The sequence below is a fragment of the Rhynchophorus ferrugineus genome, unplaced genomic scaffold (assembly GCF_030347505.1).
Source record: "Rhynchophorus ferrugineus isolate W39M unplaced genomic scaffold, kcgeb_rfMv2 rfM4, whole genome shotgun sequence".
Lineage (NCBI taxonomy): Eukaryota > Metazoa > Arthropoda > Insecta > Coleoptera > Curculionidae > Rhynchophorus > Rhynchophorus ferrugineus.
In genome coordinates, this window is record NW_027472583.1 from 2,751,527 (window position 1) to 2,768,625 (window position 17,099).

The window sequence follows — 17,099 nt, forward strand, 5'->3', positions numbered from 1 at the left end:
CATTACTGGAATTGTATACTTCTTGAATGTCCTTCCTAAGGGCTTTCTTATCTATTTATTTCAGTTTGAAATTTTTTTTAATTGTTCATGCTTTAAAGGTTTTGTAAATGGCGACAATGAACTGTTAGGAAGAAAAATCTGTAAAACAAATCAAGATATCGTGCTTTCGAACAATCTATATGACCGCCACAGTGTCACTGAGCGGTATGGTAAGTGTTGTTCCCTAAGAAAAGATCGAACATAAGCTCCATCTTCACTGTATCATTAGGTGATTACAACAAGATGCAACAAAACAACACTTTTAATGGTGATAATCAAGGCATGCTTGAATTCGACGTGGTGAGACGTAGGTTTGAAGATTATGATGATAATCCTATGTTTTTGCTAATCAGGGCCAGTGAGAAACGAAATATTGACATCGCCCAGAGTTGCAAGAAGTGGGTGTTTTCACCCCAAACGGAAAAGAAGGTTCTGTACTATTCTAGCGTGAGTAACTTTTTTTTGGACTATAACCGATATAATTTTGTCGTTTAAAGGTAGATATATTAGGTCTAGAGCATAGTTTGTGGCTTTTGAAAAAGTGAAATTCGTTTTTCTTTCACGGTGTCACAATTAATTTATTAAATAAAATATGCTCTGTTATTATTGACAATATTTCACCTTTGAATTTTTTGGTGGGTGTATCAAAACTATCCAACAGCGCGGTTGGACTTTGTCGTAATGGTCAACACTTTTCCTATTATTCACTTCAGAGGGTTTTATTCCAAATCGTATTTAGCCATCTGTCTAGTAGTTGATTAATTTGAGGTCCCACAGTACAGTAACTCACAGCTATAATTGGTTCAAAACACTTGTGGTCGAAGTCTAGATCTTTACCTTTAATAGTTTGCTGAAGAATGCAACCAGTACTGAACCCCAGTGTCTAACGAGTAACCAGTACATTTTCTAATATTAATTTTTTTTTAAATGGACTCTTCAGATTCTTCAACTATTTATATAATTTGGCGTATGGGAATTGGTTGTAGTTTATTTTAATTTGTATGTGAACACCATTGCTTGTATCGATAAAGTTGACATGGCTAGATTGTTTTCTTTAATTTGATTTTCCAAATATTCACTATGGAAATGGATATGAACGATTTTAATGGCATTGTAAGAGTTTATATTAGGGAAACACTAAAGTCATTTAATAATTGTAGAAAGGGAAGATAATATATCTTATTTACTATATCAAAGAGTTGGAAATGGTGATGGGTATTGCAGAATATCGAAGTATGAGTATTGGTCAGAGGAATAATAAACCGACAGCAATAATCTATTGGTTGTATAAAGGCTGCGTCCCTAAGAACAAAATAAGGTTAGTCATTCATTCTTTCAAAATTTTCCATTAAATCATATTTTATTAATAGAAAACATCAACATTGAGAATATTACATTATACAGAAATATTTTCAAAACTTATTAATTGATCATTAATATATAATAGCATATTAATTAATTTTTTAATTGGCAATTTCCTAGGCATTTGCGCAATCCTTATGATTATCGCAAACCTATTTCGGAATCCTTAGACGGCGTTGTCATTCAGCAAGGTGTCGCTGAAGAATTGATTCGAATTTATAACGAGACTGGAAAAAAAGGCTGATTTTATAAACGACAGTATTACTCTGTCTTATTATGTTATTTTTATGTTGTTTATTCTTGAGAAATGAAGGTTTATAACTTAATAGTATGTATTGAAAACTTATCTCAAATAAGTATAAAACATTTTTTATTTTTTTGTATCAGCAATTTTTTCCACTATTTCAATCATAATTTAAACAATTTATAAGCTCTGTACATCAAATATTACCATTATCCCATCAAATTATTCATATACTTGAACATAACTCCCAAGGGGATAACAATTTATGTATACTGTATTGATATAATTTTTATGTTGCGTACTCATACAATTAATATTGAATTGTTTGAATTTGTTCTTACATTCTGTTATTATTATTTATATTGAATGCAAAAAACAGTATATATATTGAAAATTTATCTGAAATATGCATAAAATATATCTCAATTTTTGTATCGACAATGTTTTTCCCCATTTCAGACAGAATTTAAACAATTTATAAGCTTTGTATATCAAATGTTGCCACTATTTCATCAAATTCTTAACATAACGCCCAGGGAATAACAATTAATGTATACTGTATTGATATAATTTTTATGTTGCATACTTATACAATTAATATTGAATTGTTTGAATTTGTTCTTCTTACATTCTGTTATTATTTATATTGAATGCAAAAAACAGTATATTTATTGAAAATTTATCTGAAATATGCATAAAATATATCTCAATTTTTGTATCGACAATGTTTTTCCCCATTTCAGACAGAATTTAAACAATTTATAAGCTTTGTATATCAAATGTTGCCACTATTTCATCAAATTCTTAACATAACGCCCAGGGAATAACAATTAATGTATACTGTATTGATATAATTTTTATGTTGCATACTTATACAATTAATATTGAATTGTTTGAATTTGTTCTTCTTACATTCTGTTATTATTTATATTGAATGCAAAAAACAGTATATTTATTGAAAATTTATCTGAAATATGCATAAAATATATCTCAATTTTTGTATCGACAATGGTTTTCCCCATTCCAGACACAATTTAAACAATTTATAAGCTTTGTATATCAAATGTTGCCACTATTTCATCAAATTATTAACATAACGCCCAGGGAATAACAATTAATGTGTATTGATATAATTTTTATGTTGCATACTGATATATTATCAGTACTGAATTGTTAAGTTAACTTAACCGTTTTGTTCACAATGTTCTTAAATTTGTTGTTCCTACATTCTTTAATTGTTTATTATGAATGCAAGTAACAGTATATGTATTGAAAATTTATCTCAAATAAGTAAAATATTTTTCAATTTTTGTGTTGGACATTTTTCCCCCTATTCCATTCAAAATTTAAACAATTTTTAAGCTTTGTACATCAAATATTACCATTATCCCATCAAATTATTCATATACTTGAACATAACTCCCAGGGAATAACAATTAATGATTGTTTGTTATTGATATAATTTTTATGTTGCATACTCATACAATTATTATTGAATTGTTTAAATTCTGTTCTTCTTACATTCTGTTATTATTTATATTGAATGCAAGAAACAGTATATATATTGAAAATTTATTGAAGTAAGCATAAAATATGTCTCAATTTTTGTATCGGCAATGTTTTTCCCTATTTCAGACACAATTTAAACAATTTATAAGCTTTGATGTACATGTTGCCACTATTTCATCAAATTTTTAACATAACTCCCAGGGAATAACAATTAATGTATATTGTATTGATATAATTTTTATGTTGCATACCGAATTATTATTAATATTGAATTGTTAAGTTAACTTAACCGTTTTGTTCTCAATGTTCTGAAAATTGTTCTTCCTACAATTTCTTTATTGTTTATATTGAATGCAATTTTTTCCCCTATTTCAAACAAAATTGAAACAATTTATATAAGCTTTGTACATCAAATATTACCATTATTCCATCAAATTATTCGTATACTTTGAAGATAACCCCCCCGAAATAACAATGTGTATTGTGTTGATATAATTTTTATGTTGCATACTCGTACAATTAATATTGAATTGTTTAAATTTGTTCTTCTTACATTCTGTTATTATATATATTGAATGCAAAAAACAGTATATATATTGAAAATTTATCTGAAATATGCACAAAATATATCTCAATTTTTGTATCGATAATGGTTTTCCCCATTTCAAACACAATTTAAACGATTTATAAGCTTTGTATATCAAATATTGCCACTATTTCATCAAATTCTTAATATAACGCATACTGATATATTATTAATATTGAATTGTTAAGTTAATTTAACCGTTTTGTTCTCAATGTTCTGAAATTTGTTGTTCCTACATTCTTTAATTGTTTATAATGAATGCAAGCAACAGTATATATATTAAAAATTTATCTCAAATAAGTAAAATATTTTTCAATTTTTGTATTGGAAAATTTTCCCCCTATTCCATTCAAAATTTAAAAAATTTACATTATTATTATTTTCAATTTACAGCCTTGTACATCATATTTGATTATTATTATCCTATTATCCCATCAAATTATTCATATACTTGAACATAACTCCCAGGGAATAACAATTAATGTGTATAGTATTGATATAATTTTTGTGTTGCATACTCATATAATTAATATTGAATTGTTTAAATTTGTTCTTACATTCTGTTATTATTTATATTGAATGCAAAACACAGTATATTAAAAATTTATTTAAAATAAGCATAAAATATGTCTCAATTTTTGTATCGGCAATGTTTTTCCCTATTTCAGACACAATTTATAAGCTTTGTACATCAAATGTTGCATACCGAATTATTATTAATATTGAATTGTTAAGTTAACTTAACCGTTTTGTTCTCAATGTTCTGAAAATTGTTCTTGTGAAACAACAGTATACATATTGAAAGTTCGTTTCAAATAAGTGTAATTCTTGTATCGGAATTTTTTTTCCCTATTTCAAACAAAATTGAAACAATTTATATAAGCTTTGTACATCAAATATTACCATTATTCCATCAAATTATTCGTATTCTTGAAGATAACCCCCCGTGAAATAACAATGTGTATTATATTGATATAATTTTTATGTTGCATACTAATATATAATTAATATTGAATTGTTAATTTAACTTAACCGTTTTGTTCTCAATGTTCTTGAATTTGTTCTTCTTACATTCTCTTATTGTTTATATTGAATTTATTGATATTTGTTAATTCAAACGATCATCTTTACTTTTTGTTGTAGTAAGGTGTTTGAACAGCAGATAGTGAAATAAAGATAAAGTTTCAAAATTCGTTTTTTTTATATTTGTTTATTTTTTTTTACAGTCGTGATTTTCATTGCTTTTTTTGGATTATCCACTGAATGTTATTGTAGGTTTTTACCATATAACATTTCTATAGTAATTTTTGAGTGCTTGCTAAATATTAACTAGTAGGATGTGTAGATTTTATTGAGATTTATTCTATTGACGTTTTAAAAAAAAATTTTGGGGGGGGGGAGGTTGTAAAGGTTGATTATAATCCATCATTATTTATTTAATCACTTGTTTTAACAAATTTTTTGTAGTTATCTTAATTTATAATATTAATCTAGATTATATGATGTCAATCAAGTCAACTTTCAAAGTTAACATTATTTTTTAAAATAAAATTTGTTAGTCTTAATTTAACATTATATTCATCTATTGGCTAGAGTGAATTCCCATATATAGCCTGGCTCACATAGGTTTCATTTTCCTTTTTTTGATACTCTTGTGAACTTAATTCATTATATGAAATTTTTAGTTTCGTGGATTAATTGACCCATTATTATTTGACATTTTTTGGTTAAGGTTAATGAAGAAAATGATAAGTATTTAAAATTCAATGCTTCATATAATTTGAGTGCATAAAATAAAATTAACTGCCTATAATGAAAAGAAAAACCAGGTAATTAAAATCAAAAATAAAAATAAATGTGTATCGTTCTGTCATAGCTCCAGCACTTTTGGACTGTGTTGTTAGCTTTGTTTTACTTGCAGCACTATAAAGCATGTGCATGATCGGTTTTTGTTAAGTATTTGTCTCTAACAATAGAACTCAGTGAACTGATATGATGACAGAGTTTAGCCAAAAAAAAATTCATTAATAATTAAGGTGGAGTTTGAAAAATAGTATTACAATAAAATATTTTTCTAACCGTTTTGTTTGTTCAGTGTGTACTTACCAATCGGAGCTGACTAGTCGATAAAATAATGTCCAGCATCTAAAATGTGATATTAAGGAATGGTAACTGAGGTACAAAAACACCACATACATAAACCAGATGTATTTCCACATTAAAAGCATCGTTTCGAGTGCTACATAGGGCTCAGTGATGTAACACCCTCAAAGATCTTTTATTCCACTATACTATATATTGACAAATTTGCCTTTTACATTTTCTATAATCTTTTTATACATAACGTTTACGATTATATCCAACATTTTTTTTAACATTAATAATCTAGAGCTACCCCTTCTATTCTTTTATATAATTATTTCATAAAATTTTAATATCAGTATAAATAAAATATTATTTATACATAGTACAAATAGTTATTATCTTCTTTTTATTCGCTATTGTTTGAATTAATTTCCTATTTATATACAAAGTGCTTCATAATATTGCTACGATATTGTTTTAGTTGCTTTATAGAAAAAATGCTTCTATGAAGCACCCAGTATACCGATGATATTTTTTATAATTCGGAAATATTTCCTAAAAATATTATTGTCTTTTTTGAATAACCACATTTTTTTTGGGCGTTTTGCAAACGTATTGGTGTTGCAAAAAACCACACTTTACATCACAATAGAGAATGTACACGTATTAATTGGGTATACTTTATTTAAAAAAAATCTACATGTTTATCTGGTGAAATCATTCAGTAAAGCGTCTACTATTATTGCCGTTTACGTTTCTATCCAGCAATATAAGTTATTCAGTGGTCAGTATTAAGCAATAAATTTTATTTCAGTTGTTTCTAGGGAATGTAGCATTGAAAGATTTCGCGAGATCTCGATCTTATATTAAAAACCTTACTCCAGAAAATAAACTGACGAGATTATTGACTTAGTAACTGCAGAACGTACCATAAAGCTGATTAATTCATATGTATGGCTGGGTACTCATAATAATAGTTGGCTAAGCATAGTTTTTATCGAATTTTTTATTTTTGAGTGGACAATAAACATAATTTTTTTGAAAAAATACCTGAGATCTCGCGAGGGCTCGTACTTGTGATTTTAATTCTATACTGCGCTCCCTAGTTGTTCCCATCTTAGTTGGAAAAATATACGGAGACTTTAAAACTATCACATCCCTCATTGTTATCAGGATTCTCGAGAATTAATACAGTGATATGCTTAATATTCTATAGACAATCGTATCTTCATTTTGTCCTCTATATTTTTGAGTCGGAAATCAATATTTTTTAAGCAATAAGGTATTATATAGTAAAATGATTATAAGGTAAAATTTATGAAGTAAAATGAGAGTTTGTATGAAATATGCATATTATATAATCCCTTTGCAGCAACATTGATTTCGAACAACTTATCAGTGATAATCAGTCGTTTGTCCTCCCGAAAATTGTGTCTATCATTCTTAATTTGCTTTTAGGTTAAGTGCAAGTCCCCTTTCAAAATCCTGGTAAACGTTTTCTTAAACTGCTGATTGGCTAGCGCATAACAGAAAGGATTCAGAGGACTGTTGGCGTAACAGAGGAAGTAAGAGAACATATATAAGTGCGAGTTGATACACGGCGGCGTCGTACAGAATCCCTCAACCAGAGCGAATATGTGATAGGGCGTCCAGCATACCACGAAAGCGCCCAGTATAAACGAGATGGTTCTCAGCGCTTTTCGGGCTCTGTTCTCGCTCTTTGACTTCTGCCGGCTACCGAACGCGCCCAGGGGACCAGCCAGGTGTTTCTTCTTTACCTTGAACTTTTTCCCCAGCGATTTGACGAACACCCTCTTGGTAGCAGTATCCGTGGTCGGATCTGTATCTGCTTTATCAAAAATGGTGTTTTTATCGGTGGCGTTTCTCGATCCCGCGTCATTACCTGTTTGTGAGATGGCCGATATGGCCTCGCACGGCGAGCTGGGCCCGCTGTTGGTGTCGCGGAAGGAACTCTTAGTGCTGGCCGCTTCGCGATACGAGTTTTTGGATGGTTTTTTACCCACCAACGACGTTATGGGACGATTCGAACTTAGCGTCACTTCCGTTTGGATCCTTATACTGTTACTGTATCCTTCCACCGTCTGAAACGTGGCTCTCTCGTTTGACTCGAGATTGTTAGCGTTTTCGGGGGGTGGAACGGGGACGTTACAATTACACTGGGTACTTTTAGGTTCCTGATATGCGTTTTGGGTGCAATTGTTCTCTCTAGCAACGTTCGGGTTGATGGCATCACGGTCATTAACTACGTCATTCGGGCTAGGCGGTCTCTCGAGTACTGGGGAGGGTACAACTACGCTACTCTCATCCATAAATCGCAAGTCGGATGTATCTAGACCACCCAAGAGGTCATAGGTGCTATAGTTCTTTTTACAGGGGGGTTTTTGTGAGTCTACGGGGGGCTGTACACCGATTTCTATGCTACTGTATGACGTGATTAACTGGGGGAGCTTGTTCGGTCTTACCAGATGGTGTTGGGCGGGTGGTTTGGGACTGTCTTCGGTAGATTTTTCTGGCGTTAGAGGTTTGGGCTTCGGTTTGCCGGTCTGTAGATTTTTTTTGATAATTTCCTGTTTATTGATGTTACCGTTCAGTCTTTGAGGCGAGCTTCCGAATATTTGCATCGAGCTTGTTTGAAGAACTAAATAATATAAATCATTATGACAGAAAAAAAAACATCCAAAAGATAAGTTCTTACCAATATCGACAATGCTTTTCCTATGACTCTTGTTCTTGTCCTCTTTCTGTAGACCTTTCCCAGGCATACTACTTCTTGTATTGTCTTTCTGGCCGTTGGCGATACTGTCGTCATCGCTGTCAAAGGCTGGACTGGAACTACGTTCCATGTTTTCCATTTCTTGAATGTGACCCTGAATGTATAGGAAACGGTTGCGTTTTTAACTTTCTTTGATCTTTTGATCATATAACATTAATGAAGTTGATATATATCAAGTATATGGCTCAATGTTTCTGTAAATTTGTAATTTTTGTTCAGTCCTTCGTCAAGTTTCGAACGTTAGATAAGAGTGTATCACTACATAGTATAAAACAAAGTCGCCTTTTCTGTCCCTATATCCCTATGTGCGTTTAAATCTTTAAAACTACGCAACGGATTTTGATGCGGTTTTTTTCAATAGATAGAGTGATTCAAGAGGAAGGTTTATATGTATAATACATGTATAATATACTAAGGCAACATTGCTAATTTTAGAGGTTTCTAACGTGATGTCGTAAATTAACCTATTTTTTTAGGCTTATTTAGCAATTAGCAAAAACGCTGCCTAACCCTACGAGTTAGATCAAATTAATGTACTACAGTATTGTACACCATAAAAAGGTCTACAAAAAAGTCCGCGATGGTATATGTTTATCTTTTAGGGATAACCCACATTAACCATTTTTATTGTTTACTTTTTACGTGAGAAAATGGCTTATTTACGAAGCTATTTTAAGCAATACGGCATTAATCCTTATCGAATTAAGTACCTTAAATACAGTGTGCAATTAATATAGATCAATATGGTTCCTTACAGCATGTAAATTAAACAAATATTTTCGGAGATATTACAAATTTAAAATTTGCGTTTAAAAATGTGTAATGTAATAAAAATTGTATGAATTTAGATATTCCAAAGATAGCAGGAAATCTTCATAGTAAGTATAGGGGAAGAGGAATTGTTTTACTCCAAATTTAATGCGTGCAGGCCAAGGGCAGTAATGAATGAACCAAAAATACTGGATCGATTTTAATCATGTTTTCATTGAGTGACATAGGCATATATATTTTATGCCCGTGCAAAGTCGGAGCGGGCCGCTATGTTTTTATATACAACGTTCATATTTTTTCTGTAGTGTATTTAATTTAGTATCAGCATTGCACCCGTGCGAAGCCGAGGCGGGTCGCTAGTACGTAAATAAGTGAATTTATCATCAGAAAAATGCTGCAATATTTTGCACAGGGTTCCAAAAAGTGATGCAACTAGTATTATATCTTTTTCACAATTTATAATAACATCACATACATAAAAATATATCAAATATACAAGGATATATAAATAATACGGTACTCGTCCTGTTCCTTAGTAATAGCTCGAATACTATTTACGCTTGAAAGCTATGTTACTGCACAATGGTAGCCGATTCCCTTCCATATTTATTACATATTCAGCGATTTAAAAAAGAAATGTATGAAAACATGAAAATAATTTTAGACGTAATCAAACACAAAGAATACAACTGGTACAATACAAAGTTTGTGCTGATTTAGAATTTGTTGCTATATTGCTTGGACTAGACTGGATGGTAGACTTTCAGGGAGGTTTTACGAAACATTGTTGTTTTGTCTGTTTGTGGGACAGTAGAGATATCAGAAATCACTCTAAAGTTAAAGATTGGTCAGAAAGAACTGACTTCGTTGTCTATTTGTAAATATATATTACTATTTTTTTAAATTAACAACATAAATAAATAAATATGATGTCAATTCTTCATACTGTTATTATTTATAGTATTTTAATGTATCATAACTTTAAAATGACACGTGTTACAAAAAGCCGTTTTATTTAACGTTATATAACAAAAATAAATCGTCACACAGTGTTATTAATAAATAGAAATTAAGGACTGTTCATTGATCTGTCACCAAAGCTTATCCACCACAAAGTTTTCAAAAATAGAGACAGATATTTCAGAATGGTACTTTGGGTCGCTCATGGCAAGATGATAATAAATATAGTGTAAAGATAATAAAAGTTGAAAGTTGGAAAAAGGTAACATTTATTAATAATTCATTGCAGACATTTAGTTCTTCATGCTGGAAACAGGAATGCTTTTATTCCTTGTACAGAATTAGTGTTTTCCTCTAAGCTCAAGGGTGACTGCCATGGAAAAATGAGCCATAGTTTGTTTTTGCAGTAGTTTGAAAATCGGCTTTTAAACACAGCGTGTCACTATTGTTTTGAATAGACTATATAAGCCTTACATTGGGAAAACAGTAGTGGAAAATTAAAAAGGTTAATATTTATGTTTGAAGTTTAAAATGGTGTATGACTCATTCATGATGTGGGACTAGCACTTACTGTAATTAACCACTTAACATTGATTGAACATCAATGTAACAAAATACTAGTTGATGTATATAGAGCAATTTATATTTAAATTAACTTACTTTATTTGTCACTATATTGATGTTTCTTTCCATGGCTGCTATTGTGGTAGTGGTAGTGTTTGTCGTCGAACTGGTTTTACTTGTGGTTTTCTGACTGGAGTTTGAGTCTCTTGAACCACCCGCTGTATAACTTTCGCGAACTTTTAGTCCTTCTGCGGCAGTCTGTATTTCTTTTCCTGAAATGGTTTGTATGTGTGTGTGTATAGCACGTTATTTCAACTACATTTTAGTTTAGACTATTGTTATAGCAGGTTATTACCTTCTAAAAAATTATTGTCATTTCTTTCTTGGATCGCTTCTTTTGATTTTTGACTGCTGTTCAGCCCACTGTCGGGTGGTTGATTTTCAGGAGGAGTCTTGCTGTTTGATAGTCCTATGCCTGCAGCTCTTCCGGCCATTCCTTTGTTAATATTATCGTAATTAATGTTTTATTCGCTTGTTTAATTTAACTAATAAAAGTGTGACTCAATGATGATGACCTTAAGTGATATTTTTAGCTAATGTTTGAGATGATAGCTATAGAAAATTCTACTATATAATTAATACTAATTTTAATATATAAAGTTCTACTCTTAATTGAAAATATGGAGAACATGATTAATTAACTAACAGATCAATTGAAAAGTCCCCGGCCTGACACATAGATGGCGATACTTGAATTAAATCAATATGTTTTTAGTTAGCCTCATTTAAAAGATGCGTATATAAATTTGACTGCTGTCGGACCATTAGTTTGTGAATTATAGCATTTTGAGTGAAGCAACTTTTGTTATTGTGAAAAAAATGGATAAAAAATAATTTCGCGTGAGATAAAATATTGCTTTTTGATGGGAAATAATACAGTTGAAGCAAAAAATTGGCTTGATGCCGAGTTTCCGGACACTGCTCTAGGAAAATCAACCATCAAGGATTGGTATGCTAAGTTTAGACGTGGTGAAATGAGCACCGAAGACGATGATCGCAGTGGACGCTCAAAAGAGGTTGTAACCGACGAAAACATTAAAAAAATCCACAAAATGATTTTGAATGACCGTAAATTGAAAATGAACGTGTGCATCATATCATTCACGAATATTTAGGTATGAGAAAGCTCCGTGCAAAGTGGGTGCCGCGCGACCTCAGTTTTGACAATGGGTGCAACATGGTTTCATCATTTCACTTCGAAGTCCAATTGACAGTCATCCGAGTGGACTGCACACGATGAACCCGCTCCAAAGCGTGGGAAAACGCAACAGTCGGCTGGAAAGGTTATGGCGTCTGTATTTTGGGATGAGCATAGAATAATTTTCATTGACTGAAAGACGTTTGAAGGACGAAATCGCCTAAAACGACCGCATTTGAAGAAAAAGAAAGTGCTGCTTCACCAAGATAATGCACCGTGTCACAAGTCAATGAAAACTATGGGAAAAATTCATTAATTGGGCTTCGAATTGCTTCCCAATCCATCGTATTCTCCAGATCTGACGCCTCCTAGCGAATATTTCCTGTTCTCAGATCTGAAAAGAATGCTCGCTGGGAAGAAATGTTCGTTGAATGAAGAGGTTATCGCCGAAACTGAGGCCGCCGATCAATTGACATGTTAGTATCAGGAATAAAAAAAAAGATTAATCCTGAATAAAGTATTTTACCTGACATTGCTCCAGCACTAAGGGCTACCATCGACTGCATTTTTCTCTGCTTTGCTTCACTCTTCTTTTGCATGTTATACGCTGTCTTATATATTCCTAAAAGTTATTTTTTTAAATATTGTTCGTATATACTCTTACAAACTATTTTACCTCCGTATAATATAAAAAGTACTATTAATGTCGTCCAGTAATACGTTATGATTAGTGCGGTATTGAATATAGGCTCCTTCAAGAATTGAACTGCGCATTCACCAGGCAGCAGGTCCCTGTAACCGACGAAATGCTCCCAGCCGAAGATACTTATGAAGAATAGTAGGGCTGGTATCACCCATGTAATGCCTACCATGAGAACTACCCGTTGTTTAGTCCTCCAACTAAAACGTTTAATACTATTGTATTGATCTATTCCGATATTCAATTAAAAATTGTATTTTTTATCGAGCTATCTGCTGTATGGCTTAATTTTTACAGATTTTTTACAGCTTAAAATCATATTTGTAGCAGAAATATTTTTGTCTTCCTGAACGGATGGAACTTGAGGTATCAAAGTACCGAACAAGTATATTTGAGACCTTCCTTCCAGAACAACAGGGTTTAAGATAACAATGAACTGAAAATATATTTATTCAATGTGTTTATTTTGCACTCTGATATCTGTAAAGTTTAAATTTTCCAAATAGGATGTTTAAGGTAAACATTCTTTCAAAATAAGAGTTTTCCTGTTGGAGATTGTTTTAAAAAAGAAGTTATTCGATTAATGCACAAGAACTATTACATAAGTGAAGAACAAATCTATAGCCATAGACAATTATTTAGCCGAATAATTGCCGAAATGGCTTTCACATACTTCAGAGCGATAGGAAAATAACAGATCTGCACTAAGTTTGTGAAGAATATTCCTTATTTAAGTTATACTATGGGTTGATGGTGTTACTTGAGATATTGTTAAGAAAAACAATTAACAATTTCCACGATTCAGTTTCCTTTTTTTTATATGAAATAAGGCTGTAGAATCTGTAAATCACTTAAACACTTAAAAGTTTAATGATTCGAATCTGTACAAATAGTAAGTATAAGTATAAAGTAAAAAAAATGTGTTACCTTCTATATTTTGCAGCAATTTTTACTGAGCAAAATCGATCTATGGTTATTAGTAGCACTGTGTATTGAGACACAAGGCACACTGTATAATCGACTGAAAGCCAGAGGTCACATAACAACGGACCTAAATCCCAGTACCCCATCAGAACATATACAGCAAAAAATGGCATTGATACAGTGCCTAAAAAATCATACATGACGTTGGATGAGTATGTAGCATTTCATAACAAATATTCGAACAAAAACGTTTAACATTTTTTATGTTATATCTAGATTTTAAAGATACATTTTAGGTCATACTTTAGTTCAATAATTATATAATTATAGCTACAGTGTGATATATTTTTAATATATAGGATCTCAGAAAAAATTCGTGACGTTTTTTAGTAAAATTCATCTAGTTTTCTTAGTGTAAAAATGGTTTTAACGCAATATCCTTCTTTTATCCCACAATGTTTGGATTGTTTTTTTGGGAGGGTAATTGTTTAAGTTTAAGAGTGAAATTGTTTTATATGATTTTCTAGAGCCGTCTCTTTGTGTAATACATTTTTGTTCTTTGGTTACCCGAAAAAACGCCACAGATTTTATATCGGAACAAATATAGAATTATTAAAAATCAAAATCATTATTACTCATATAATACGTACCAATCAGCATGTCTGTCGCTGCTAGAGAGGCTATGAAATAATTACTGGGTTGTCTTATATTTCTATCCACAATAAAAGCGAGTAGTACCAAAATATTTCCAGATACCGTTAATATAATACATATTCCTAAACTGATGGCGATTAAAATCGTTTGCCATAAATTAAAGGGTGCTAGTACAGGCGATAGGGAAGGCTCCGTGGAAGCTATAGCGCTGACATTCTCTCCCGTCCCTTAAAGCGGATACAGTTTTTGGAGATAATACTAAATATGGGAAAGACGTACTGTTACTTCGGCTCCAGTCTATATCTGTGCCGAAAATGTTGAGGGCTTCGCTGTCGAAGGTGGTGAAATTGAAAGAGTCTGAACATTCCGTGAGCGAGAGGATGCCTTGGTAGATGGTTTTGCAGATTTTTTCTTTTTGTTTTTGCAGTTTCCTAGAATAAATAACATACTTATATAAAGTGATAAATACTTCTCTTTGCGAATTGTTTAGTTTTCATTTAAGTAACTGTATTTAGCTATGCGATCTCAAGTTATAAGTACTTCCAATAAAACAGCCAATGCACGTTACCAAAATGTATAATGCAACATTGCCGCATCAAATTTAAGTTTTCGTTTATTTTGACATCAAAATACTAATGCAATTAAAATAACGAAACAGAAATAACGTGATCAAATATAATTTATTTAAACACTGTAGTACTTGACTTAAACTACAGTTAATTAAACAGCCACACTAATTTGTAGGTTAGAGTTGTTTTATTATATTTTCATTAACATATGACAACGGTGTCTACCGGTACCAATACAAATCAAATTTTATAGACCAATTTAGTTACATGTTCGTACGTATCAGACTTCATTCGGTCTGTTTTTAACTAGAGTAGTGCTAATTAGAAAATGAATTTAAAATGAGAAAGAAAAATACTTTGAGTTTAAAAGGTATTTAGTTTTTGTAAACTGAATGTGGGAATACGTTCGACGGTGTTGATGACGTGCATTGTCTGTTTTATTGGATGGATTATATATGGATTTTTTTTGGATGAGACTGTTGGTGTAATTTAGCTCCTACGGTTATCAGTGAGTACGAGGCTGAGTTAAAATTGTAGTCATAAACTCATAAATGATATCATTGTCAAATGTTCCCACGAATGGAACAGATCGATTGTTATATCCCTAGATCCAGATCTACCCAGCAAAAAGTATAGAAGAATCAATATATACACATGAAAAAGCGCTCATTGCTTACTGCAGAAAATATGTAGCAGATATTGTACAAGTAATAACGAAGATGACAAAATGGTATTTGTAATAGGAAATTGTGTCGAGTAGTCTACAGCTCTAAAAACTAATCAATTATATATCTTACGTCGTGATTCATTGACTTTTTGTCACTTTTTCTAGTAAAATAATTATTTTGTCATTGCAGAATTCTCAGTTTTTTTTGGGCGTGATTTTTATTTGATCATGTTTTCTACTTGTCTATATTAAAGAACACCTACGATAGCCCTTTAGGCAACTGCTTTTGGGGCCTTTTTTTGAATTAGTAACTTCTGATTTACTTTATAATTCTCAACTGATCTGAACACTGACTATTTCAATTAAACTTCGCTGTGAATGAATAAAACAGTCAGTGATGCCAATATTTACAAAAAAGTAAACCAAGTCGCAATGTTGCCTAGTTAATTGTTGTCTTTAGATGTGAAATATAAAGATCGTTGAACCGTTAGAAACTTCCAAACACACCATAGCAGCCGAAATCACAATTTCAACCAGAAAAATAATAACATGGGTGATTTGGAAGCATAAAGGGGTTCTTTTGATGCCATCGATGTTGCAGGTATTGGAAGACTTTGAGAAGAGTAATTGGGAACAAGAGGAGGAAGGTTAATACAGTAAAGTACTACATACTGCCACGAATGATAAAATGAAGTCAAAATTGAACAGGCTGGCAAAGAAGGTGGCGCTGGAGATCTTTGACCAAAAAAACAATCCCTCACCATGTCAAAATGCGACGGAATGTTATGTGATACGTTGGAAGATGTAACCGAATTAGTAATATTCGATTTGTGTTAGTACCGGTCGACAAATTCTTCAATATAATGGTGATAATAATTAGAGGTTATAAACCGGCATATGTTGTCAACCAAAATTCTAAGTTAATACGGCAACATTGCGACATGCTGACGGATTGACGAAATTTTGATGACGTGCATTACCTGTTCTGTTGGGTGGACTATAGTTCCACTGTAGACGCATAGATAGTTTACCAATGTAAATAATGACTTGTATGAGTTCGTAATCAATGACTTTTTGAACAAACCGAATGTATAATCCGTTCAATAAAACAGTCAACTCACGTCATTTAAATTTATGACGTCAAAACCTTACAATGTTGCCGCTTTAATTTTGTGTTTTACAAAATCCTAAAGCGCCAGAACAACATTTGCTGTTATTCATTATGACCGCATTGTATCTTTTTTTAACTAGAATAAAATGTGAGCGAAAGTATTGTCTGATATTAAAACGAATTTACACATTGCGATAGACAATACATGATGATGACGACGACATCATGATGACATAAATTCATTGTTATTTTGAATAGAATATATGTTTAAGAACCATGGAATGATTAAAAACAGGAAATTTGAGAAACACCAAAACATTCTATCTAATTTTCTAAGAAATAGCATCGAAATTATTTGATTT

At 31.6% G+C, this 17,099-nt stretch overlaps 2 protein-coding genes across 2 annotated transcripts in view; one reads left to right on the top strand and one right to left on the bottom strand.

The window, feature by feature from the left end:
- Positions 1 to 82: 82 nt before the first annotated feature.
- LOC143195946 (3'-5' RNA helicase YTHDC2-like) lies at positions 83 to 1,784 on the top strand. Its single transcript, XM_076403487.1, has 4 exons — positions 83 to 209; positions 269 to 486; positions 1,200 to 1,357; positions 1,522 to 1,784. The coding sequence occupies exons 2-4, from the start codon at positions 283 to 285 to the stop codon at positions 1,643 to 1,645; spliced, it is 486 nt and encodes a 161-aa protein (XP_076259602.1). The 5' UTR covers positions 83 to 209; positions 269 to 282; the 3' UTR covers positions 1,646 to 1,784.
- Positions 1,785 to 7,139: 5,355 nt separating this feature from the next.
- The window catches only part of mAChR-B (muscarinic acetylcholine receptor), a 96,998-nt gene continuing 87,038 nt past the window's right edge, over positions 7,140 to 17,099 (bottom strand). Inside the window, exons 3-11 of the mRNA XM_076403479.1 lie at positions 14,670 to 14,821; positions 14,387 to 14,617; positions 13,740 to 13,920; positions 12,789 to 13,012; positions 12,639 to 12,734; positions 11,270 to 11,410; positions 11,011 to 11,186; positions 8,542 to 8,713; positions 7,140 to 8,484 (exon numbers count right to left, since the gene is read on the bottom strand). Of these exons, the coding sequence (XP_076259594.1) occupies positions 7,280 to 8,484; positions 8,542 to 8,713; positions 11,011 to 11,186; positions 11,270 to 11,410; positions 12,639 to 12,734; positions 12,789 to 13,012; positions 13,740 to 13,920; positions 14,387 to 14,617; positions 14,670 to 14,821 (2,578 nt within the window). The 3' untranslated portion in view covers positions 7,140 to 7,279. The remainder of the gene's footprint in view (positions 8,485 to 8,541; positions 8,714 to 11,010; positions 11,187 to 11,269; positions 11,411 to 12,638; positions 12,735 to 12,788; positions 13,013 to 13,739; positions 13,921 to 14,386; positions 14,618 to 14,669; positions 14,822 to 17,099) is intronic.

Coding starts and splice junctions, on each gene's coding strand:
- LOC143195946 (XM_076403487.1), top strand. CDS start 283: ATGCAACAAAACAACACTTTTAATGGTGATAATCAAGGCATGCTTGAA. Junction 487..1,199: donor AGGTTCTGTACTATTCTAGC/GTGAGTAACTTT, acceptor TAATAATTGTAG/AAAGGGAAGATAATATATCT. Junction 1,358..1,521: donor GTCCCTAAGAACAAAATAAG/GTTAGTCATTCA, acceptor GCAATTTCCTAG/GCATTTGCGCAATCCTTATG.